At 36.7% G+C, this 27,688-nt stretch overlaps 1 protein-coding gene across 2 annotated transcripts; it reads left to right on the top strand.

The window, feature by feature from the left end:
- RGS18 (regulator of G protein signaling 18) lies at positions 1 to 27,688 on the top strand. 2 transcript variants are annotated; one of them, XM_061160031.1, is made up of 5 exons: positions 6 to 336; positions 814 to 915; positions 1,926 to 1,987; positions 23,978 to 24,144; positions 26,270 to 27,688. In XM_061160031.1, exons 1-5 carry the CDS (start codon positions 218 to 220, stop codon positions 26,525 to 26,527), a joined length of 708 nt encoding a protein of 235 aa, XP_061016014.1. In that variant the 5' UTR covers positions 6 to 217; the 3' UTR covers positions 26,528 to 27,688. The 2 variants fall into 2 exon arrangements, with proteins under 2 accessions (XP_061016015.1, XP_061016014.1); XM_061160032.1 differs by lacking the exon at positions 814 to 915 and having other exon boundaries at positions 1 to 336.

The following is a 27,688-nucleotide window of genomic DNA, read 5'->3' as shown; positions in this document are numbered from 1 at the left end:
TTGTAGTATCATTTCCCTAAACAACTCTGGACTGAATTGTACTTTAGTTCCTCAGTTCTATATTTTTGCAGAGGCAGAAACATAAGCTCTTGTTTTTTTTTTTAACTGTTGCTGACAGATCGAGATAACTTTTTACTCCACCATGTGTAACGAGGGAGCAACATTAACAAGTGAAAGATGTAATAAATTAGACATCTCTTCATTTTAGAGAGAGAAGATGGAAACATCATTGGTTTTCTTTTCTCAATTAAGTATGTGCGAACCAAAAGAAAAAACTATTTTCAAGTTAATACACGGTTCAGGAAAAGAAGAAACGAGCAAAGAAGCCAAAATCAGGTAAAACCATAATTTTAAAAATCAGCGTTTTACTTTTAAAAACATGATTGACGTTGAATATTCGTTAGCACTTGTTTTTAAAATATCTGGTTGAAAATATATTGATCGTACTGTTACATCTGAAAGAAAGTATTTATTAGGAGTAAACAATTGTTAAATCTAAAGTGTTCTTTAAGTCCAAAAATTTTAACCACACAGAAGAACCAGTAATAATACTTACTGAAATATAATCTCAAATATTTTATAGCCATGGGGGGTGGGGAGAAACAAGTATATTTCACATATGCTATCTTAATTCCTCCACAAACACAGTATTTAAATAAAACTCTCGAGAAGACTACTGTGAGTGTGTCAGGAGTGGAGGTGGGTGAGAAAGGGTGTTCATGTGATTACCAGTCACAAATCTGTTTGACAGTCAGAAAGAGAGATTTTAATTGTCATCCAAATTGTCCTGAAGCTAATGCCTTTTCATTACAGAGCTAAGGAAAAAAGAAATAGGCTAAGTCTTCTGGTGCAGAAACCTGTGTTTTATGATGATACTCCCTCCAGTAGATCTGGGCAATTGGCCAAAGAAACAAGGTGAATAACTTGTAATTATTTGTGGGGACATTTTGCTGATTCTATCATTAAAGATTTAAGAAAGAGGAAATTAGGGATTCCTATTTTATTGGAAATTATACAGTAATATAAGGAAGGTTAGAGATCTCATTTCAAAAATACTAGAAATATTCCATAAAATTAAACTATTTTAATAGCTTGAATTAAATAATCTCGTAAAAATTTAAAGATGCTCTTTTAAAATTATATGCCTGTCAATTTTAAATGATATATTTTACTCCTTATAAACTGATGAAATACTCATTAAGAGTGTGCACAATGTCACTGAAAAGTGCTATTCATCTCTTTCTTCAGTGTTTCGGAAAAAATGCCCTCAGTATAATATAAAGTAAAACACACAAAGAGATGTTTTGTCATTTTTAGCCATTTCTTTAGTTCAAAAAGAAAATGGAATAAGCTTATATACTAGGATAATACAAATTCTTCCAATCAGAAAATATGACCAATAAAAGATATAAGACAAATATATTCAACTCTCTCAATTATCAATTCTAAAACATTTATTGCATTAAACATTTCGTATTTCTTACACCTTTAAAGCTTCATTAGTCAAACTTCCTGTATCAGCTTTTTTAAAAAAATTGCTGCATATTGTGGTAAAAGTTTCAAGGAAATTGCAGTTTAAAAAAAAAGTTTGACTAAAAGATACTGTCAGTTTAGGTTCTTCTATTTGCTGAATTAAGAAAGATAACTGACCTGGTTTCTTTTTCTTTGTTTTTAACTGAAGATATGATTAGTTTTTCTGTTATAAAATAAAATAATTCAAGACAGGATAATGTTATTTTAATACATCATCTGATAGACAAAATCCAAAAGAAGTTTGACTAATATTTTTGATCTTTCATATAATAATCAAAGGAGAAATCCTGTGAAATATGACTGAAAAGAGCAGTATGATAACATATGTTGCAGCAGATATATAAATAGACTTCCTGCATGTTCCAGTATAAAACATTTTATTTCTCAAACAGAGTCTCCCCTGAAGAAGCAATAAAATGGGGTGAATCATTTGGAAAACTGCTTTCCCATAAAGGTTAGTGCTATTTTTCCCAAATACTTTATTCTTTAATGGAAAAGTATATGAAATTTGTGTGTAACTGTACAAAAACAGGCTGTCATAAAAATTTAGCCTGATTGAAAATGTACAGCAATCTGAGTTTCTGATCCACAAAAATAACTAAATAATTGACTAGTTAACAAATAAACAGTATTTTTGTTTAAAAATAAAGAGTATTTTTCAAATATTTTTATGCTATTAAAAACTACTTTTTGTGGATGAAATATTTCTTAGTGCTGGATGAATAGTTTCATCCAGTTTCATCCACTGGATGAATAAAAATTTTCAGTGTTTATAATTTGTGAATGAGAAATTTGGTTTTATTAAATCCCAGATTATCTATGTCATTTTTATTGTTAAGTGAACAAAAAATATAAAGTAGTCCTCTTGATGGACATTTTAGAAACCTTCATGAGAAGAGATGTTGTTTTGCTTTTATAAATGTTCACTGGTTGAATCAGTCATCAGAATTTTGCAGAGGAGCTGAGGTTCAGATGGGCATTTAAGGTGGAACTTTGTAGATGAGATGCAAAGTAAGGACAAATACTGAGTTTGTTCAAGCAAGGGTTAAGAACAGGCTGCCAGAATTGCTACTTTTTAAGAGCAAACTTTTATAAGGCACCAGGTGAGTAAGCAATTTTTTTCTTGCCTTTATTCAGATTTCTTTCAGGTAGGAAAATTGACAGGTTGAGCTGAGTAGGCAATGAAGTAAAAAAAAACCACAGGGTTCATTGTTTCCCCACACTAAAGCAAGCAGAGTCTGCTTAAAAAGCAACACTTTATCACTGCCAAATAGCCACAGGTTTCGTCTAGTCCACAACTTTTATTTGTATACCCGAGTCCTTCTATCCCTCACCTCATTCTTTGACTTAGCTCAGGCTGACTACTGTTTATAGCACTGTCCGTGGTTTCCGCATCGGCGGTGTCTACTGGAAGCAGGTGCTCCTATTGCTGGGTCAGCTGGGAGCTCAGTACTTGTAATTCAGCCCCAGGTACTGTGCACTGTTCACTGAAACCAACTTTTCTAGTCTGCCTTCATGTCCTGCAGTATTCTCATCCCTAACTCTTCACCCTACATAAGGTTTTGGTGACTAGTTCACGTTCTCCTGAGTTTACTGACAGAGAATCCTATTTCTGCAGACAATCCCCGAAGACTCTCCCGCTTCCAATGAAAACAGATTCTGCCTCTGAATTGTTATATTGACTCAGAGAAAGAAAAATATAGGTAGAGAAATCAGGGCTTAGGTTTAGGCAAGGATGTCATCAGTGATGATGGAGAGCCTGGTAAGAAAGGAAATTTATGCTGAAAAAAGTTAATGTGTTACTCCACCCTCATTTCACTGTAGTGCTCTATCACTCCCTATTTGAAGAAAAATAATGTGAACAGCTTTCTTCAACTACCCACTTTTCTTCATTCCCAATATCCAGTCACGTCTTGACTTTTGTTAAAATTCTTGCCAAATGTATGTCAAACTTGCCTCCGGTTCTCATCTCCATGGCGACTGAGTTCAGGTATTTATCTAATTACAGCCTCTGTGAAACTTTCCTCTGTAATTCATGCCTCCCAAAACTTATTTCTTTTTTTTAATCTCTATTATTTCCAACACTTGGACACAACTCAGCTCTTGAGCCTCTTCGTTAGTCAGGGAAGGAAAAAAAAAAAGAAATGGAATTCACTTTTTTTTTTTTCCCCTAATTTGAAGGTTTATTGTAAGGAAACATGACTTTTCATATGTGGATCTCCAAACCCAGCACATCACCTGATAAATATTAAGTGCTTGAATTATAGAACAAGATCTATTGCTGGGAAAAATGTTAGTCCCGGGTTCCTTTAGAGATCTGAGTTCTGGTTCTCTTCTGTAGGGCTTCCGTTGTGACTCAGCTGATAAAGAATCTGCCTGCAATATGGGAGACCTGGGTTTGATCCCTGGGTTGGGAAGATCCCCTGGAGAAGGGAAAGGCTACCCACTCCAGTGTTCTGGCCTGGAGAATTCCATTGACTGTATAGTCCACGGGGTCATAAAGAGTCAGACAGGACTAAGTGACTTTCACTTCACTTCTCTTCTGTAACACAATGGTTGTATAACCTTAGTTAAGCTTCCTAATCATTTTTACATTCAGCTTCCTCAGCTCTAAATGGAGATAGCAACGTCTTTAGTGCCAATATAAATAAATTTCTCTCAGGATTAAATGATATATAAGAAACCAATAGCTGTTTGACACTATTCAAATGTAAATGGTTTCTGTTATTATAAAAAAAATTATCATCTTTTTCTATAATAATCTTTTTCTGTTTTGCAACACTTTATCCAAGCTGTATTAACATCACTTACAGGGTTAAATTTCAGTGGGAGGAACTATTATCGCTCATGATCAAAGTGCTAATTAAATTATATTGGACTTGCAAAAAATTATATTAATGGTATTCTTTTCATCAATCCCCCATATCCAGTTTTTCTAAATTGCAAATCTTATTGTAATATTAAACTATAAAACTTACAATAGTCACCTAGAAATTCTCATGGTTGCAATGGTTAAATTCAGCTCATTTCTATTGACTTAACTGTAGGCCAGAAAGAAAAAAAAAAAAAGCAAAGTTCCTATACTCATGTGCACACATACACACACATCAAAACACTCTATCAGATTTTATAGGATTTTCCTTTAGTTAAATGTATAATTTTCTCAAATTCTGTATGTCATAGCTATACAAAGGAAATGGAAGTGTATTAAATTTATTCAAATAAGGAGTGAAGTGGTAAGTCAAAACAAAATACAAGAGAAATTTGAGTATTTGACAAAAACGCCCGATCCTAAAACCAAAATAAAGTAATTATTGGCATTTTAAGGAATGGAGCCATAGAGTAGATGGTTCTTATGTTAGATTTTAGGGGATTAATAAAAAATTCACTAGCTGGACAAAGAGAGAAAGAGATCATCCAAGCAGAAAGCCAACACAGGCATAGGCATTAAACAGTGAAATTTATTTAGTGAACTGAGAGAACATAATTCTTTATTGAGAAACATAATTTGAAAAAGGGTGGCTGAGGATGACAGATAATAGACAGACAAGACTAAACAGAAAAAACATTGTTTTTGCTATGCTCCACAGAAACCAAAGAATCCATGGAGTATTTTGATAATTCCACGATTATATTCAATTTTCATTCCTAAAATGTAACTAAATTCTCCTAAAATTGATAAAAAGCACAAAACATAAAATCCAAGGAAATATAATCAAAGTAGAGACTTTATTTAATAATAGTGAATCAGTATTTGTTTATTAATTGTAGCAAATGTACCTTACCAATATAAGATGTTAATAATAGTAGGGAACTGCAGGTGTGGTGTGAGGCAGCTCTTTCCAAGCTTCCTAACTTTTCTGTAAATGTTACCCTAAAAGCAAATGACCATCTAAAATAAATGGACTCAAACATGTTATATAGTAAATCTAACACAACACAGTCCATAAATAATTTTACTTTTGTTCCTCATGTGTTTCTATGCAGATATTAGGATAATTTTTCCCTACTTTCCCTGTTGATTGACAGATTTGTCTGAAATGGCAAAATAAATAATAAAAATCTGTAATTTAATGCTATTCATATATATCAATAATATAGTTTAAGAAAAACAAAAGGAATCAATCAAAAATCAGTATCAGACTATCTATTGTTCATAATCATCAGTTTCAAATTTAGTCATCAGTCTTCTTATTTATGGACTTTATGAAAATAAATGTTACCAATAAGAACTTAGCAAATCAATAAATTCCAAAAAAATTGTATACATATATAAATATTACACTCACACATGTAAGTGTATTTGTATGCATATGTGTATATGGTTTTGCTTAAGACAGTTTTGAAAGTAAAACATTGCTGCTGAATAACATCACATGCAAAACAATTGGCAAAATGACAAATTTTGAAAACAATTGTTTTTAAAAATGCCTATTTTTTAGGCATTTCATATTTCATGTAGGCTTTAGAAAAGCATTAAATGGAAATTATGTAGATGTGTGCAAGATTTCAACAGGCAGAGGGAAAGGTTATTCTTGAGTAGAGAAAAAGGCAGGAAAAAGGCCAGAGAAATAAGCGATTTGAATGTAACCTAGGAGAGTAAACAGGTCTCTTTCATTGAGGCAGAGTAGTGAACAGACACATTAGAAAATCAAGTTGTGAACAAATTTCAGAAGAGTTTGTTAGTTAGAAGTCTTACTCTGATGGACAGAAAGGTAGAATTCTATGCATATGTTAAGGACTACATACAAGGCTGTTACAAATGTCAAAGTTAACCTCAAGGTAAGGGCTGTTTTGGAAAGAAAACGGATGAACTTGATGACTGACTGAATGTGTATAGATGTTGTAAAGTGAGATGGTGAAGAAACAGATGAATAAAAAGAATGAGTCAAAGACCCCTAGATTTTGTTCTGTATTAATAAGAACATAATAGTGCCTTTTATCTATCAGAAATGGGGGGGCGAGATTTGGAGAAGGTAACAGGTTAGAGTTTGAACTTTATTGCTGATAAACTTTATCAGAAGTTTTGCAGGATTTTATGGACATACATCTAGAATATGGAAGAGTGATTGATTATAGAAAGATTTTCTAACCATCTCATATACTTGATACTTAATATTTGAAATAGAAGTTTATTTCCTGTGAAGGGAGTCTCTGTCAATTTAAAAAGAAAAAACATGCCTGTTTATTTCCTTTTTTCCATCCATTACAAATAATACCATTTTATTTAGCCTTTTTATTAACAAGTATTGGCTTGGACTTCTTGCACCCTAAATTGTGATTATACTAAGCTTCATTTTGAGGATAATTCATAACAAGATAAGATAAAAGTAGAATATGTAAATCATCTCACCCCCTTGATTTAACAATATGAGCTGATTATACTGTGGAAAATATGTATCACTGACTTGGAGTAAAGGCTACAAGGAAATGCTCACTTCTCCTTTGGGCAAGGAAATGAGCACTTCTTACACTTTTCACCTTGTGGTTTTTCAAGTTACCCTTCCCAATTTTCAGTTACTGGTGTTCTGCAAGATAAGAGATTCCAGGGTTCTGCAAAGTTAAATTTCTGAATCAAGCTGACCTGTAACAAACAAGCAGTTACTTGATCTCGCCAAAAACAAAAGGTAAAGTCCAGTCTAAATCATAAATGGACCACACAAATACATCAATATTGCGAAAGTAACCACAACATTCTGCAGCAGGTCAAAAGCCAAATATCAAAGGAGAAGCAAGGTAACCTAGTATTTAGCATATTACACTGTACTTGGGTTTTCAGCTTCAGTTTCTTGACTTTTTGTTTCATTTGGTTTCTTGGCATCAGAAAAATACTCCAACAGATGCCAGAGTTTCAATTTAGAAGCATGCAATTACAAGCATTTTGTTTGTATGGCACACTGAGCCAGCTTCTTCCAGGGCGAATTCTAATCCCAGGTTCCATCAAGCACTTCTGGCAGAAGCATCACCACTGCTTCTTTCTGAAGAACTCTTTAGTAAGTTATTGCTTCTGTGTGAGAAATGGTTCCATTGTGACCTGACTTTATGCAGCTGCTCTAAGTGCCTAGAGAAACAGGAAATAACCAGTATGCTGGGATAATCCTGCACAACATGGCATACAATTATTTAAAAAGTCACTTACTTAAAGTTTTAAATAAATGAACTTTCTTCTCACTCATCATTGTTTCTCTATTTAGTATTTATTCTTCCCTATTATGTTCGTATTATGCCAACAAAATCTATTCACTCATGATTAACTCGCCACAAGCACTTGTAGCACATAGCGCTTTTCCTAATGTTGATGCTGTGACTTCATTTCCAATGTCTGTGTCAAGCTCAAGACTAAGCACAGTAACAAAGGGCTCTGGATGATATTTCAAAGCACAGCGACTGTGCAGAGCTAACACTCATTCGTGCTCTGTGGATTCCTAAAGGATGATATTTAAGTAGCACTTACGTTATTTCTGGAAAGCTTCTAAAAGCAATCTTAAGCAATTTGGTTCCCCAGGTGGTACAGTGGTAAAGAATCTGCCTGTTAATGCAGGAGACATGGGTTAGATCCCTGGGTGGAGAAGATCCCCTGGAGAAGGAAATGGCAACACACTCTAATATTCTTGCTGGGAAAATCCCTTGGGCAGACGAGCCTGGTGGTCTACAGTCCATGGGTTGCAAAGAGTTAGACACAGCTGAGGTGCACACACACACAAACACCAGAGTTAGTCACCCCTGCAATTTTCCTTCCTTAGTCTTTGGTCTATACATGTCTGTCTTGCCTGTTAATCTCCATATTCCTCAACAGTCAAGACTTTGTTGTTTTATGGCACTTGAGTGATAAATGTTCTATAATTGTAATCCAAATAAACCTAGGTTCAAATCCTTGTACCATCTTTCTCCAACTGTAAGATTTAGGGCAACTTAACTATCTGAACTTCAGCTTCTTCATCTGTATAAATGGGTAGAACAGGACTTACTCTTAACTCAAAATGGATTAAAGACCTAAATGTAAGACCAGAAACTATAAAACTCTTAGAGGAAAACATAGGCAGAACACTCGATGGCATAAATCAAAGCAATATCCTCTCTGACCCATCTCCTAGAGTAATGTAAATAAAAACAAAAGTAGACAAATGGGACCTGATTAAACTTAAAGCTTTTGCACAGTAAAGGAAACTATAAGCAAGGTGAAAAGACAACCCTCAGAATGGGAGAAAATGATAGCAAATGAAACAATTGACAAAGGATTAATTTCTAAAATATACAAGCAGAGCATATAACTCAATACCAGAAAAACAAACAACCTAATCAAAAAGTGGGGAAAAGACCTAAACAGACATTTCTCCAAAGAAGAAATACAGGTGGCTAACAAATACATGAAAAGATGTTCAACATCACTCTTTATTAGAGAAATGCAAAACAAAACTACAATGAGATATCACCTCACACCGGTCAGAATGGCCATCATCAAAAAGTCTACAAACAATAAATGCTGGAGAGGGTGTGGAGAAAATGAACACTCTTGCACTGTTGGTGGGAATGTAAATTGATACAGCCACTATGGAAGATGGTATGGAGATTCCTTAAAAAACTAGGAATAAAAGCATGTGACCCAGCAATCCCACTCCTAAGCATGTACCCTGAGGAACCAAAATCAAAAAAGACACATGTATCCCATATTCACTGCAGAACTATTTACAATAGCTAGAACATGGAGGCAACCTAGATGTCCATTGACAGATGAATGGATAAAGAAATTGTGGTACATATACATAATGGAATATTAATCAGCCATAAAAAGGAATGCCTTTGAGTCAGTTCCAATAAGGTGGATGAACCTCAGTTCAGTTCAGTTCAGTTCAGTCACTCAGTTCTGTCCAACTCTTTGTAACCCCATGAATCACAGCACGCCAGGACTCCCTGTCCATCACCAACTCCCAGAGTCTACCCAAGCCCATGTCCATTGAGTCAGTGATGCCATCCAACCATCTCATCCTCTGTCGTCCCCTTCTCTTCCTGCCCCCAAATCCTTCCCAGCATTAGGATCTTTTCCAATGAGTCAACTCTTCGCATGAGGTGGCCAAAGTATTAGAGTTTCAGCTTCAACATCAGTCCTTCCAGTGAACACCCAGGACTGATCTCCTTCAGGATGGACTGGTTGGATCTCCTTGTGCAGTCCAAGGGACTCTCAAGAGTCTTCTCCAACACCACAGTTCAAAAGCATCAATTCTTCAGTGTTCAGCTTTCTTCAGAGTCCAATTCTCACATCCATACATGACTACTGGAAAAACCATAGCCTTGACTAGACGGACATTTGTTGGCAAAGTAACGTCTCTGCTTTTAAATATGCTATCTAGGTTGGTCATAACTTTCCTTCCAAGGAGTAAGCATCTTTTAATTTCATGGCTGCAGTCACCATCTGCAGTGATTTTGGAGCCCAAAAAATAAAGTCTGACACTATTTCCCCTGTTTCCCCATCTATTTCCCATGAGGTGATGGGACCAGATGCCATGATCTTAGTTTTCTGAATGTTGAGCTTTAAACAACCTATTATACAGAATGAAGTAAGTCAGAAAGAGAAAGAGAAATATCATATTCTAGTGCATATATACAGAATCTAGAAAAAATGGTACTGAAGAATTTATTTACAGGGCAGCAGTGGAGAAACAGACATAGAGAACAGACTTACAGACATGGGGAGAGGGGAGGAGAGGATGAGATGTATGGCAAGAGTAACATGGAAAATTGCATTACCATGTGTAAAATAGACAGCCAACAGGAATTTGCTGTCTGGCTCAGGAAACTCAAACAGGGGCTCTGATCCACCTAGAGGGGTGGGATGGGGAGGGAGACGGGAGGGAGGTTCAAAATGAGGGGATATATGTACACCTGTGGCTGATTCATGTTGAAGTTTGACGGAAAACAACAAAATTCTGTAAAGCAATTATCCTTCAACAAAAAGATAAATTTTTAAAAATTAAATGGAACTTCCCTAATCAAAGGCACACAGCAATGCACCAACAACTTATAAAAGACTCAAAACTTGCAGCTGCTGTAATTAATATCATTGCCTTTTCAGTTTATATTACAGTTTTCAGGTTCATACTAGGTGTTTCACAAACAATTAAGAGATAGATGAAGGAAGTTATTTTTAATGAGTAACACTTTCAGTTGTCTGGCATATGGATGATCCCCTTTAGGTGTCAATATAAAAAACAGTTTATTATACTTGAGATTTATTAATAGGAAAATAATAGCCATTTCCTCCTAAAATTGTCACAGTCATTTATCAACTGGCTTTAAGAATAATCTAGTATTTAAAAACTGATTAGTCCATGCTTCCATGTGATATATGGATAGAATAAAATGCAAAAAAAGCCTTTTCCTTCACTGGGGTCAAAGTAACTTTATTCATAAACCCAATAAAACATATTCTTAGTTGCCTCTCTCCAATCTAGATCTGACCTGGAACAGACCATTCTGTGGTAAGGCATTTTATTTGCTAACTTTGCTTTAATTTCCATTTAAATAGTAACAGAGGAGCAGTTAGGAACAAAAGGGGAAGAGGCAGTATCTGCACCAGGAACAGAGCAATACCACCCAGTGACAGGCTTTGAAAAATCAGAGTGCACTTTTGCACGTAACCACTTTTGCTTTCTTACAGTTACCTGAACATGTTCTCACAATCATTGTGCTGTCTCTCCTGATAACTAGTCAAGGGATTCTCCTCGGAAATCTATTTTATAGCAGTTACCAAGCAATTTAAAAATTTCAGAATTCTATTAAAAATGCAAAGAATGTAGATAATTATGAGAGATTAATTAAGAGAGTACACATATATTTAGTATTCAATCCAGTAAAAAGTGGATGTTAATTGGAGGACAAAAGGGCAAGCATTTTAGAAATTTGAAAGGGGAAGGAAGTATGGGTGGTAAGCAGTGGTTTTTGGTTACATTAAAAATTCATCAAGGGGAATTCTCAATATATTTTTTTTAAAGTTCTGGCCAGAAGCTGGGGCATGACTAAATAATTGTCTAAAGTTTAGATTGAGCCAATTGGTCTACAGATGGTTGTGTATGTTGTGATTTTGCTTTCACACACCTAATGTTGCCAACATTCTGTTGCAGTTTTTATTTAGGGGCTGAAAGACCTGTTGTGCCTTAGTTTCTCTAGGATTATTAGAGAAGAAGGGGGAAGAGGGACAGAAAGTAAAACCAGAGATTGTGAAACAAAACTATCTTTCAGTCACATAAATAGAACAGAAAGAAGTTTTCAAACTGTTGCCAACCAGTAGCCAAATGATGCTTATTCAGCCTGTTTTCTAAAGTCATCAGCCTGGGGCTCCAGCTTTACCCGAAGTCTTGAAAGGTTGCCACTTTGATGGTAGTTTTCAAAAATTAAAGGAATGTAATCTTCCACAATAATAATGAGTCAAACTGCTTTTTCAGACATTCAGGTTCTGAGCTCCAGAGGGAGAAAGGAGTTGTGGAAAGGAAAATCAAATCAGAATACACTAAGGAACCACAGTCCCTATAAGTGCTAACGGGTCATCAAACCAGGGTAGAACCCATACGTCCGACCCCCTGTGTTCACTTTGACAGCTATTTTGGCTTAAAAATAATAAAAACAGAAGTAAATCATTAATTTTACTCTGAAATATACACATTTTTAGGTATCTGGGCAAAATCTATCAAAAAGCTTCAAGGAATCATTATCCACTTATATGTCCCTGCTACATTCTGAGCAAATCACATTACTCAGCAAGAGAAATAAATCTTGAAAATCGAACACTAACTGTGCCGGAGAAGTAAGAAAAAGAGTAGCTCAATATCACCGACATTGATCGTTCTTCCTACTTTTCAGCGACTAGAATTTGTTGACTTATCCAGGAAGCGTTCAGCACTAAGACCTCCTAAGACAGTTGTGCTTGACCAGGAATTATCTTACTAGCATCTAATCACTGTGGACAAGCTCTGGGTTGCAGGTCAGTCCTGGGATGCCTTCTCAAATTCTTATGGAGACTGACCTTTGCCCGTCTTCCTAGTTTTTTCAGTAAAGTTTAGCCGCTAACATCTGGCGCTCCGGATCAATTTACTGAGGGAAAGAAACGGCAGACATTCCCCTTATCCCAGTGCAAACACGGATGGACGGAGCTGTGGAGTAGAAGAGACCTACATGGCTCCTCCATTAGGGTAGTGGTTGGAGAGATTCCATACCTAAGAGGGAATGTCTGTAGGTTGTGTCACTTCTGGCTACTGATTTCTCACGTTAAGTGCCTGGTTCTCTAATATAATCAAACAGTTGCTTTCAACATTAAAAAAGTGCTTCATGCCAAAGAGGACAAGTTCCAGATATAGAAGAAATACACGGTGATATACAACACATGATTTGAGGACTGCATTTGTTTCCTGTGGCTGCTGTAACAACTGATGGCAACTTTAGGGACTCAAAACAACACAAACATATTATCTTGTAGTTTTGGAGGTCAGGAGTGTAGCATGAACCTCAGGTGTCAGCACACTTTTGTTATGTTTTGAAGGTCTGGGGGAGAATCCCTTTCCTACTCACCTGGGTTCCCGACAGAACTCAGTTCTTTGAAATTTTGGACCAATGTCTCCTTAATCCTGCTCTAATTAAGGTCACCTTCACCATCTGGGAGCCACCACATTCTTTGGCTTGGGAACATCTTCTTCCATCTTGGAGGGCAGTAGCAGTGTTCCTTACACTGCACCTCTCTAGTACACTTCTCTGCCCTCCTCTTCCACTTTGAAGGGTCGAGTGATTAGATTGGGTCTGCCTGGATAATTCCCCCCTCTCAAGGTCCTTAATCTTAATCATATTAGCAGAGTATTTTCTCCACAGTGAGGTAACATACTCACAGGTTCTGAGAATTAGGCATGGACTTCTTTGGAGGACCGTCGCTCTACCTCTGACAGAAAATGTTGCCTTCTAGAGAAAGTTACACTTCTACAATACTGTTTGTTTGAAAAGTGAGATCTGGGACAATTGTATTTATATGAATATCAGTTTCCTCAGCTATGTAGATGAACATAGGATATATTCCAGACATCTGTTGTGAATACTAAATGGAATCACGCATATAAACAGCACTCAGCCCTCAAAACCTCTAAACATGTTATAAATGCAAACCCTTTTAGCTATCGCCATAATTCTACCATATCCATTTTTCTTGCTTCACTCTGTATGGAACTTATTATATTACAAATAACTATGGACAATGAAGAATACTTCTAGAGACCAGTGAATAGAAGAAATGAATGTAAGTTGAGAATGAATTGAGTAGACAAAGAAAGCTATCATTTACTTCACAATTTTTTTAGCCTTAATGCTAGAATATATGCTTCTCCCTCTTTAAATTGCTGAATATTTTGTTCAGAATCTTTACAACTATGACCACTGGTCTATAATTTTCTTTTCCTTTTTCTTTCTTAATTTTTATTTCTGAGGTGGTATTCATGTTATAATTTTTAAGTTTTGGTATTAAAAGTTATTCTCTCCTCTGAAAATAAGAAGGAAATTATTCATCCCTCCACTGTTTTCTGGAAGTTATGTAAGATTATAATTTTTTTTCTTACATTTGTGATGAAATTCACCAAATCTGGGCCCAAAGATTTTTTTTTGAGGGGGAGGGGAGGGATCTTTATTATTAAGATCTATTTGTTAATTAGAGCTGCAGATTTTCCACTTCAGTGTCAATTTGGATAGGTTTTTTTTTTTTTTAAATAATATTCCCATTTTAAATTACATTTATTGACATAAAGTCATTCGTAGTATTTACTGTCTTTGTAATATCTCTAAGATTCTGTGATAATACCACTCATTTGCTTCCTACTACTAAACAGCCTCACTTGGGGTTCTGTTTGGAAAGAAATAACTTTCAGCTTTGTAAGTTTTCTCTGTGCTTTGCTTTCTTATATAGACTTCTGCTATGTTTTTATGAATTTTTCCTTCTACTTATGGAGGTCTTAATTTGCTTCTGGTTTTCAAGCTTCTTAAAGTAGAAACTTGGACCATGTTTTATTAGTAAAGTACAGCATTTCATGCAGTAAATTTCCCCATAAATACAGTTTAAACTATATTTCACAAATTTTGATGTGCTATATTTTTATAATTATAGTTTCTAATCTCTCTGGTGATTTCTTCTTTGACCTATAAATTATTTACATGTATAATTTTATTTCCAAATATTTGGGGACTTTTATAGCTATGGTACTAGTTGATTTTGATTAAAACCCTTATGGGCAAAGGACATACTTTGTAAGATATCAATTTTTTGAAGTTTATTTAAATTCATTTTACATCCTAGCTTGTTTTCCATCTTGGATAATCTTCCTCATATATTTGAAAAGATGTGTCTGGTAGAATGTTGTATAGTTATCAATTAGGTCAATTTAGTTGATGTTCAGGTTTTATATATTCTCATTAACATACTACTTGTTCTATAAATTTATGAGTGGATAGAATTAAAATCTATATCTCTAATTGTGACTTTTTCCTACTATCCTTAGATTAAATAATTTTTACCTACTTATCTTCTGGGTCTACTGATCTTTTCAGGCAGTCTTTAATCTGTTGTCACACTCATCCAATGAATTTTTTCCTTCAAATATTTTCCATTTTAGTTCTATAATTTCCATTTGATTGTTTTCTATATAAGTTTAATTTCTCTGCTGCATTTTTGCATCTATCCACTGGTTGTGTCTTTTTTAAACCTTACATTCTTCAACATATTAATAATAGCTTTTATAACATCCTAAGTCCAATTTCCAACATTTCAGATACCTTGTGGTCTCTTGACTACTTTTGTTATTGATAATAGGTCACATTAGGTATTTCTTGCATTCCTAATAAATATTTATTGCATATGAGCAAGGAGGAAGGTATAGAAGTCTAGATTATGCTGTCTTAGATTATGCTATTATTTTTCTGATTAAATCACTGGTGGATCCCCTTGATTATATCTTATCAGTTTGATCTTTAGAACCAATCTCTTTTCAATGTATATTAGTTTGAGGACAAAGACTTTGCCTTTAGGCATAGTATTTAGACAAGAACATGACCTTGGTGGGGTGTCTCCATTATGGCTGGGTCAGAACTCTAGCCTCCCATACCTACACAAATTCCTGATCTCCATTTACCTGTCAGCCTCATAGCAGCTACACTCTTCTGGGCTTTACAGAGTTTACCCTGCCCATGTACAGTGTGACCCTCAGCCAAGAATTGGCAGAGAACCTGCATGTAGACATCCAGGGACCCTTTGCATATTTATTTTTTCTTACTACCCTGACCCATAAATTCCAAACATACTATGATCCCCAAACTCATTCCTGCCTCCTCAACAAGATTTTTAACTTTATTGAGCTCCATCTGCATCCATTCCAGCCTTATATGCACTCTCATGTAAAAAGGAAGAGCAAACCTAGGGGTCACTTCATATGTTTCTCTTCTCACACTGCTCCCAGGCCTTGTTGCCAGTTATACTCTGTGAAAATGACTGTTTTGATATTTTGTCTAGTTTTATGGCTCAGTTCAGTTCACTCCAGTCACTCAGTCGTGTCCGACTCTTTACAACCCCATAGACTGCAGCACGCCAGGCGTCCCTGTCCATCACCAACTCCCAAAGTTTACTCAAACTCACGTCCGTTGAGTCAGTGATGCCATCCATAGGTTTTATGGTTATATGCTGTCAAAAGGCAAATTTGGTTCTTGTTACTCTATTATGGCCCTCTTCTTTTTTATAGTGTGAATGCAATATCTCTTTCTCTTTAAGGTGAGACTCTAGTTTAAAAATCAAAGCAAGGGTTTTGTCTACTGGGTACTGAAACGGGAGGAAAGGGGGCTGGGCACAACTTTTGAAAGAATGACATAGCCTGAGGACACATCAAAAACCAATAAGAATCAAATGGGTCCAAGATGGCAGACAAGTCAACTTTAACTAGACCTTGATCCTCAATCAGCAAGCTAAATGAAACACCCAGAGGCACCATGACAGTTCCAAGGCACCATCAAAAGACCAAAAAGTGGGCAGTGACCCAACTCCTGAAAATCTCCACCCCTTCTCCAAAAGAGTTGGAATAACCCACCCACTCATTCTGTTCAGTTCAGTTCAGTTCAGCTACTCAATCATGTCCAATTCTTTGAGACCCCATGGACTGCAGCATGGCAGGCTTCCCTGTCCATCACCAACTCCCTGAGCTTGCTCAAATTCATATCAGCTAGTTGGTGATGCCATCCAACCATTTCATCCTCTGTTTTCCCCTTCTCCTCCTGCCTTCATTCTTTACCAATATCAGGGTCTTTTCTAATGAGTCAATTCTTCACATCCCACTCACTATCGTATGAAATTAGCCAGCCCATAAAAGCTAACCACGCCACATTTCACAGGCTCACTCACCCTCTGTGATGGCCCATGCTACCTATGGAGTGTGTTTCTGAACAAAACCACTTCTTATCTATCACTGTGATAAGACAAGAACCCGAGTTTCATTACTGTGGGTTTTGGCTGGGTCTGAGTCCCAGCCATGTGAGTTAGAGTCCCAAGCAGGGTTTTGGTCCAGTTCAAATCCTGGCACATGTGTTCAAGTCCCAACATGATGAAACATTTTCAGCACTACTGGATCTCCAAAACCTAGATCAGCGTCCAGGAAATACTTAGCACTCAATAAATATTTTTTTCTCAATAAATTAATGAGTTGCTCGGTGGGAAATTTGGGATGACAACAAATTTATTTGATAAAATAGTTGACAAAAAAATTGGGAATATGCTTGAATAACCCACAGTGATATCCAAAATGGAGCTATGTACCTCCAGGAAGGCTTGTCAACTTACCTGAAGCCACACAGGCTGGCATTTTCCACAAAAAGCTAACCTTGCAGACTTGAATATGAGCATGTCAAGAAGGACCCAACACTCAGTAGAGGCTCGCTTTGGCAAAACTCATGAGGCTGAGGTAGATATTTCTTAATAATACAGATTCAGAAATAAAACTGTCACTGGTAGCCACTTCTCTTCTGTGCACTCAAGAAAGGAGCCAAACCGTAATAAGATTTTTGCTTGACAAGCTTGAAATTAGAACATTAATTAAATGTTTAAAGGCATCACACTAAAATAAGGATTGACTTCTTAAATGGACTAATATATTGTTAATTTCATATCTTTGGTGTCCATATGTATAATTGGACGAGATTCTTTGTGTTTTTTTTGTTTATTGCTGTTTAATGTTTCCTGGCTCTGACAATTTCTTTAAAAAGTATTCTAGAACTGATATTTCATTAAATAAACAAAAACATACCCTAGAACTTTTGTATTTTTAATGAAATGTTGTACTTTTCCTTTGTATTCAATTATTGCTTAATTGAGTGTTTTCTTCATGCTGAGGGTTTTTTTTTGTTTTTTTTTTTTTTTTTTGGCAAATAAGATAAGGATCTTCCTCTCATGAATCTCATAATATAGAATGAGAAACAAAAATAAGCAAGCAAACTTTGCACACAATATTTGTTACCCAGTGTAACAGGAAGTCATATATGAAGGACAACCAACTTACCCTTGAAAGACTGGTGAAATGTTTCCAGATTTAAACCTCAATGGCTGATACAGACTAACCTGATGAAACCTGACTGATAAAATTGGAGTAGGAAGAGAAAATGTTTCCAATAGAAGCTAAAGACATGTGGGAAAATGGCACAGGAGTGGAACTCTAAGTTATTTCACTATGCTTGGAGCTTAAAGTGTGAAAAAGATAGTGGAAAGAGAATAAGGCATTGCTGGAAAATTTTAAACAGTGAAGAAACATATTTAAATTTGTACTCTAGAAAGATATTACTAACTAGAATGTGGATAATAAACTAGGAAAGTGGAGGGTTGGGAGAGAGGGAAGCAAGAGAAGACTGGAGATGGAATCATCAATTATTAACAGAAGGTAGTTAAAATTAGCTATGTAAAAGATTATCCTGATCTGAATAAAGGTAATTCCAGATTGCATTAAAATGAAAAGACAGGAGGACTCTCCTGGTGGTCTAATGGCTAAGAGTCTGTGCCCCCAGTGCAGGTGGCCTGGGTTTATTCCCTGGTCAGGGAACTAGATCCCACATACAGCAACTAAGAGTTCTCACATGCAACTAAAGATTCCACATGTCACAACTAAGACCCAGCACAGCCAAATAAAATAAATAATTAAATATTAAAAAAGAGAGATGCATGATATATGAAGGAGATAAAGTTGACAAGATGTGATTATCAATTGGGTTGAGAAGAAAAAAATGGGGATCTGTGAGGATGTCAGCGTTGTGGGTTATGATGTTGAGTCGATGGTGTCATTAAATGGAAACATTCCGGGAAGCTTTGGGGTGAAGATAATGAATTCAGCTGTGATGTGATTATTTTGGTGGGAAATTCAGTGAAGGTGTTTATCAGGTAATATAAGCTTGGAGGTCAGGAAAGAGATCTGAGCTAGAGATGATTTCTGAAAGTCATCAGCATATTCATTGTCTTGAGTGTTGAAGTAATTGTCCTGGAAATACAATTAAATGGAAGAATGAAGAAGGATAAATTGAGAAGTATTCAGAAAGGCAATTGTTGTTGTTTAGTCACTAAGTCACGTCCGACTCTGCAAACCCATGGCCTGCAGCACGCCAGGCTTCCCTGTTCTTTACTCTCTCCCAGAGTTTGCTCAAACTCATGTCTATTGAGTTGAGGATGCCTGCAACCATCTCATCCTCTGTCGTCCTCTTCTCCTCCTGCCTTCAGTCTTTCCCAGCCCCAGGGTCTTTTCCAAAGAGTCAGCTCTTCGCATCAGGTGACTAAGGTATTCAGCTTCAGCATCAGTCCTTCTGGTGAATATTCAGGGTTGATTTCCTTTAGGATCATGACTCATTTAGCTCATGACTGGTTTGATCTCCTTGCTGTCCAAAGGACTCTGAAGAAAAGCAACAGTCAGAGGAAAAAGAAGAAACTCAAAAGTGTAAGTGCTACAGAAAAATTATAAACATATCTTTGTCTGCTGACATAGAGAGATGAAGTAATATACGGATTGGTAAGAAAGTTTTCCACTGAATATAACAGTAAGTCATTTTGGTAAAAATTATTTAAGCCAAGTGTTGAGTAGAAACCACACTTTAGAGCTTAGGGAAGTAAATGAGTGGAGGGGATTAAGAGACCAACAACTGTATAAAGCTTACTCAAAAGACTTTGTATTTGCAAGGGGGAAGGTATAGATCAGTAGCCAGAGAAAGCTGAGGTTAAGAGAAAATTTTCTTTTAATGATTTCATATGATGAGATTAAAATTATTTTGTTCTAATTAAAATTAAATTTAACTCAAAAACACTTTATTGTTTTCCAAGATTATTTGTAACACCTTATCTTGCCTGTAGGTGCCAGCAATATGCATAAAATACAGAGGAAGGTAAGAGGGAAAGGAGTTTCAGGGAAAATATTATAAGAAGAAGATACAGGAGAATAGACTAAAAAAGGGAAATAGAAAGAGGGGACAAAAAGGAGAAGACTGTAAAGAATCCCCGTGAACATCACATTTAACCAGGGAACAAACAATGTTAAGCCAGAGCAGACAATTACATTAAAGTGATTGGATGGTATAAAGTAGGAGGTATGCTGTCCTAGAATCCTAGGAAGAAGAATATTTCAAAAAGGAGGATTATTGTTATTATCAAATGCTGCCAAGTGAGAAATCCAGACAGAACTCATGCCTCCTGCAATTTCCTTTTGTAATAACTCACCTGTAAGAGCAGAAAGAGAAGCCACAACCACATGACAGCTGGATCACTAAAAAGTCTGAGCACTGAAGAATTGATGCTTTCACACTGTGGTGCTGGAGAAGACACCTGAGAGTCCCTTGGATAACAAGGAGATCAAATCAGTCAATCCTAAAGAAAATCAACCCTGAATATTCACTGGAAGGACTGATGCTGAAGCTCCAACACTTCGGCTACCTGAAGTGAAGAGCTGACTCGTTGGAAAAGACTCTGATGCTGGGAAAGATTGAAGGTAGGAGGAGAAGGGGGTGACAGAGGATGAGACAGTTGAATGGCATCATCAACTCAACAGACATGAGTTTGAGCAAACTCTGGGAGATAGTGAAGGACAGGGAAGTCTGGTGAGCGGTAGTCCACGGGGTTGCAAAGAGACAGACATGACTTAGTGACTGAATGAGTGGAGAACAAATCTAAAGAAAGATCACTAAGAATCAATTGTATCCAACTCAAATGTGAATTCCACTGTGAGAATTTATCGAAAAATCTAAAAGGAACATTTTATTAATGCTCCTACAATGAATGCCCTCTTCTCTGTTTCAATACCATATGGCTGAACAGATTCACTTCTCTTATCCCAGAGAAATAAAATCTTATATGTCTATATTAAAAGATGTATACATATATGTTTATAGCAACCTTATTGATAATAGCTCCCTAAAACCTTCAATGACAAGTGGAAGTGAAAATGACAGTCGCTCAGTCGTGTCCAACTTTTTGTGACCCCATGGACTGTATGCCCTTCCAGGCTCCTCTGTCCACGGAATTCTCCAGGCAAGAATACTGGAGTGGGTAGCCATTCCCTTCTCTAGGGGATCTTTCCAATCCCGGGATATAACCCAGGTCTTCTGCACTGCAGGCAGATTCTTTACTGTCTTAGCTACCAGGAAAGCCTTCAATAGTTCAATGGTAATGGTTAAACAAATCTACATCATGGAATACAACACAGCAATGAAAAGGAGGAAATTATTGATATATTGATGCCTCTCCAGAGAGTCATAGTAGATGAAAAAAGCCACCCCAAGCAATATATACTACTTGATTCCTCTTATATCATATTCTTGAATTAAACAAATTATTACAATGGAGAACAGATTATTGATTCCTAAAGTTTAAGGAGGGGTTGGATATGGGGAAAATGTGAGTATAACAGTAAAGAAGCAACAGGAAATATCCTTGTAATCATGGAAATATTCCATATCTTAACTATATCAGTATCATTATCCTATTTATGATATTTTACTACAGTTTTATAAAATGTTATATCAGTGGAAACTGGGTAAAGGGTACATGGGCTCTTTTATGTCCTATGACTACATGTAAATATACAATTTTCTCAAAGAAGTTTAATGTAAAAAATATCTGTAAGTCAAAAAGACTAGAATATTGTAAATAATTGAAAGAGAACTAGTTTTAAAATCAGGTTGTCTTAATGTTGAATTCTGAGTCTGCCACAGTTTTAGCTATGAAATTTGACCTAATTGAGCTTTAAAAATATTTTAATCATCAAGATCATCAATACCCTCATCACAATCACCATCAAAACTCAGAGTACTTACTATGTGCCAGTTTCTGTTTTAACCACACTTTGCACATTTTGTCACATTTAATTCTCTAAACAGCTCTATCAGGCAGATGCTATCATTATCTTCATTTTAATACTGAGAAACCAAGTCACGGAAAGGAAAAGCAATTCACGCAACACCACCTAAGATAAGATAAGAAAGTCACTCAGTCGTGTCCAACTCTGTGACCCCATGGACTGTATGTAGTCCATGGGATTCTCCAGGCCAAAATACTGGAGTGGGTAGCCTTTTCCTTCTCCAGGGGATCTTCCCAACCCAGGAATCGAACCCAGGTCTCCTGCATTGCAGGTGGATTCTTTACCAGCTGAGCCACAAGGCAATCCCACATAGTCACTAGCTGAACAAGAACTTGAACCCTAGCAGTCTTCCATAAGACTTGATACTTGCCCCTAATGTTCACGGGTTTCAGGACAAAAGTGAAAATGGAGGCCCCATACTACATTTCTAGATGCTTAACAGTTATCAGTCAGTTCAGTTCAGTTGCTCAGTCGTGTCCGAGTCTTTGCAACCCCATGAATCACAGCATGCCAGGCCTCCCTGTCCATCACCAACTCCTGGAGTTTACTCAAACTCATGTCCATCGAGTTGGTGATGCCATCCAGCCATCTCATCCTCTGTTGTCCCCTTCTCCACAGTTATAGATCAGGCTAATAAACCTTTAAAAGCAGATACTCTATCCTTCTGTTTTGATACTTGGCAGATTAAGTTTGATTTTAAGATTCTCATACTCTTTTCAGTTCTACCCCAATAGCAAAGCCTGCCTTCTTTCACTTTCCACCCATGGTTTGGTGCCACACTGTGAGATGCCTCCTATCACATTTGGGTGAGCACCCTAGCATGCAAATTCAAGTCCTGTCCACATCCAAGCCTTGGAGTGTGCATTCCACTGGATCAGGTGCCTTTGGTGGATGAACTTGGCAGAGTCTATGTAAATCCTGGAAACACAAAGTCCTTTTTACAGAGAATTCTAAGGCCCTGAATTTAAGAAGCATGGTCTAGAAGTTGTGATGGTCTCCAGCTGGAACGGCTCCGTGGCTGTATAGAATAACCCTACCACACACAGCCCAGGGAGAGGTATGGCTGAAAGAGACACAAGTGTCAGCGTATGTGCATGCTCAGTCATGTCCGACTGTTTGCAAACCCATGGGCCGTAGCCCACAGAGCTTCTCTGTCCATGGGATCCCCGGGCAAGAATACTGGAGTGGATAGTCATTTCTTTCTCCAGGGAATTTTCCCTACCCAGGGATTGATCCCATGTCTCCTACATTGGCAGGTCAATTCTTTACCACTGAGCCACCAGGAAAGCCCAAAGATCCCTGTTACTCATGTCTAAGCTTGATACTGGACTTATTTCAACAGAAACGGTACTTCTTTTTCATAGTCATGAAGAAATCAGCTAATTCATACATGGTCCATCATTGGAAAAGACCCTGGTGCTGGGAAAGATTGAGGGTAGGATGAAAAGGGGGTGACAGAAGATGAAATGGTTGGATGGCACCATTGACTCAATGGACATGTTTGAGCAAACTCTGGGATACAGTGAAGAATAGGGAAGGACATTGACTCAATGGACAGGGAAGGACATTGATTGAATGCACAGTTTGAGCAAACTCCGGGAGATAGTGAAGGACAGGGAAGCCTGGCGTGCTGCAGTCCATGGGGTCTCAAAAAGTCAGTTATGACTGAACAACTGAAAAACAACTATCATACATTACACAGATGTATGCTGTGTAATGAAGAAAGTGAAAGTGTTAGTCACTCAGTCTTGCCTACTGTTTGTGACCCCATAGATCCTACAGGTTCCTCTATCCATGGAATTCTCCAGGCAAGAATATTGGAGTGGGTAGCCATTCCCTTCTCCAGGGGATCTTCCTGACCCAGGGATCAAACCCAGGTCTTCTGCATTGCAGACAGACTCTTGAGCCATCAGGGGAGACCAAGATGTGTGCTACTGCCCTGAATGAGAGAGAAGACAGCACACCTCTTCTGCTAACAGTCATGATAAACTTTAATATAAAGTAATATGTTTTCTCAGAATGAATATTGTATAGTTAAAATATGTCATGTCTTTTCTTGGTAGATGGACTGGAGACTTTTACCAGATTTCTTAAAACTGAATTCAGTGAGGAAAACATTGAATTTTGGGTAGCCTGTGAAGATTTCAAGAAAAGCAAAGACCCTCAACAAATAATTCGTAAAGCAAAAGCAATATATGAGAAATTTATACAGAATGACGCTCCACAAGAGGTAAAGATGATTGTAAAAGTGTACATTTGTTTGAAAACTTTTTGAGAGAATATGACTTCATCAAATCAGTACTTCTGTACATTCTACCTCATTTTATTGCCCTTCACTTTTACTGCATTTTGCAGATACTGTGTTAAATTAAAGGTTTGTGACAGCCCTGCCTTGAGCAAATCTATCAGTGCCATTTTTCCAACAGTATTGGCTCACCTCCTGTCTCTGTGTCACATTTTGATAATTTTTGCAATATTTCTTGCTTTTACATCATTGTTATGCTTATTATGGTGATCTGTAATAAGTGTTCTTTGATATTACTACTACGACTTGCTTAAAGCTCAGATGATGGTTAGCCTTTTTTTTTTAGCAATAAAGTATTTTTATTTAAGGTATGTAGATTGTATTTTCAGTCATAATTCTACTGCACATTTAGACTATCACATAAACATAACTTTTTATGCACTAAAAGACCAAAAAATTGTGTGGCTTGCTTTACTGAGATATTCTCTTTATTGAGGTAATCTGGAAGGGAACCCAAAACATCTCTGAGATATGCTTGTATATAGGTTTCTATATACAAACAGAATGCATTATAAGATAAATAAGATAAATAAAAATAAAGATACTGCCATGGAAAGAAAGGTATAATTGAAATTACTCCTTGAGATATTTTTATTCTAGACTAAGAGTGAACATTAAGGTTTATTTGTTTATCATATTAATCACAGCACAAGTAACCTCTTATAGACACTAAACATTTTTACACGTGGTGAAGGTATGAGAAATCAAGAAGCTTGTATCATATACTATTTTAATGTTAGTTCACCTACCTGTAAAAAGTTTAAGTTGCCCTATAATTATCATCCCCATACCTTAAGATCGATGAAAAGAAAATTTCATAATAGAAAGATAAGCTAAACCTAATGTGGTAATGAAATCAAGTGAAAAAGCAATTATGATTTTTTTTCTTTTTTGATTGCAAGCTCAGTATGAGGTAACTGTATGAAAGAATTACTAAAATGGCTAATAAACTATCAAGTATTACTTGATTATCCTTGAATATGAATTAGAGTTTCTATATTTCTAGTATGTGATCAATAAATAGAGTCTTTTCACTGAAGGATAGAACTTGTAGTCTGTCACTGTTAAGATTTCTGTTTGACTATAAATTGGTATTGTCCACGAAGTAGCATTGCCTGTATAGACATCATTTTGCATGAAATGACACTTATTTTCCTAGTTTCAGTGTGTTTCAATCTGTTTTGTATTTCAACGTATTATCCTGTTTTCCCCAAGGCCAAACTTACACACAGGTAAACAAAAGCAGGGCTTCCCAGGTGGCGCAGTGGTAAAGAATCCGCTTGCCAATGCAGGAGATGCAAGACACTCAAGTTTGATCCCTGGGTTGGGAAGATTCCCTGGAGGAGGAAGTGGCAACCTGCTCCAATATTCTTGCCTGGGAAATCCCATAGTCAGAGGAGCCTGGCAGGCTACAGTCCATGGGGTCTTAAAAGAATGGGACAGGATTGAGTGACTGAGTATGCACACATGCAAACAAAGGCAGCTGGTTATGTGGTGTTACCCATCAAAGAAAAGGAAGAAACCTACCTGAAAACTAAAAATTTACCACCAAATATGTCATCAGCACTTTGATAAAAAACCTTAAAGATTTTATGTCTTTAAAAGATAGGCATTTTCAACACACGTGTACTTATAGGTATATAATAAAATGAAAAAAGCACTGAAATATAGCAAAAGCCTCACATTGAAATCCCAAATATGTCCCAAACACACTGTTAACCTTCAGGCAAAATAATTTAATTTCTACAAAGTTTAGTTTCCACTTTGAAAACGAGTTGAATCTAATGATCTCTAGGGTATGTACCAGTTCAATGGTCCATGATGCTGCATTAGCAGGGACCGAAAGAACAGGCTCACAGGAAGAGAAGAGCCAATGAAATGACAGCCCAGAATGAATCACTGGATTCCTAGGCCCACAACAGAAAACTCACCTGGCATCCAAGTGCAGTTTGCCCTGTCTGACCTGGAATCAGTCCTGTACTTCTGTTTCTCAATGTGTTTACTTAAGGAGACTGACTGTAATTACCATATTGTTGTTATTATTATCCAGGTTAACCTTGATTTTCACACCAAAGAAATCATCTCCAAGAGCATCACCCAACCCACCCTCCACAGTTTTGATGTTGCCCAAAGCAGAGTATATCAGCTCATGGAACAAGACAGTTACATGCGTTTTCTGAAATCTGACATCTATTTAGACTTGACAGAAGGAAGATCACAGAGACCAACAAATCTCAGAAGACGATCGCGTTCATTTACCTACAATGAATTCCAGGATGTAAAGTCAGATGTTGCCATTTGGTTATAAAGAAAATTATTTTTGCTCATTTTATTCATAAGCTTGTTCATTTGCTTCTAAGATACAGCATGTTTATGTTAAGAAACGGGTACGTCTTTCAAAATAAGTGTGTCATTTGAAATGATTTAAAAAATGCAAATCAAAACTGTTATTTGTCTAGCAATATACACTATATCTGCCAAGATATTCTGTAAAAGCTTCTATTTAACTTCATTTCATCCATAGTCAGAAAGCTGCTTAATTAAAAGGCAGTAAGGAAGTAATAACAGTGTTGTACAAGATTGTAAAGTTAAGTAAAGGTTAAACTTTTGCAAAATTGTCAACAGATTGACCAATTATCGAGTTTGAAATTTTTTCTAGAGGCAGACTATACAATGCTCAGATAGACGTGTATTGTCTATGACACTTTCTATAATGATGAAGCTTCTCTATGGCTTGATTATAGAAAGTATAGCAGCAATCCAGTTCTCATAATGGGAGAGGATGACCATTTGTTCTTGGGTGACTAATCCTGGCTCTTGAATAGCAATCTATCACCTCTAGTTACAAACCACCACCAGAAACTTTTGGGAGGACACATTCATCTCTACAGAACTTCCAGATCATACATAACCTAGGTTGATCACTGATAATGTGGTCCACATTTGGGCTCCTTCCAAAGTGAGCACAGACTCACCCAGTCACACAGAGCCACACTGCTGCTCACAGAAACATGACCAGATGATGCAATAGCTCCAGGGAGGAGCATCTTCTCATCTGTGAGGGGAACTCGCCACTAAAACAGTGGATAGTCCGTCATTTCAATAACGACCAGAAGAGGTTTATCCCCTGAGGAGCCTTCATTTTTGGAATGAGAAGAAATAAAAGAGCAAGGAGTCCAAGGCCCTGGGAACTCAGGCATCTGCCACATTGGCTTATATTCAGAAAGTGTTCTTCCACTGACCATGTTTGTGTTCCAAATCTCATCTCACTGAATAATTTAATACTATACTATTCAAATAAGATGATGCTAATAGTTATATATTTCTCTTGCTATAAATGTGTGTGGCATGGTCTGTAAATGTTGGTATTTAAAGATGCCATACATTTGGTTTTGGCAAATGTTATTCTAGTTGAACTGTAAAATATAAGCCTGTATATCACCTATAGAAATAAATATTTTTAAATTTC

This window comes from Dama dama, chromosome 14, assembly GCF_033118175.1.
Source record: "Dama dama isolate Ldn47 chromosome 14, ASM3311817v1, whole genome shotgun sequence".
In the NCBI taxonomy this organism is placed as follows: domain Eukaryota; kingdom Metazoa; phylum Chordata; class Mammalia; order Artiodactyla; family Cervidae; genus Dama; species Dama dama.
Note: the sequence above shows the minus strand (reverse complement) of the source record. Positions and strands in the feature narration are given on the sequence as shown.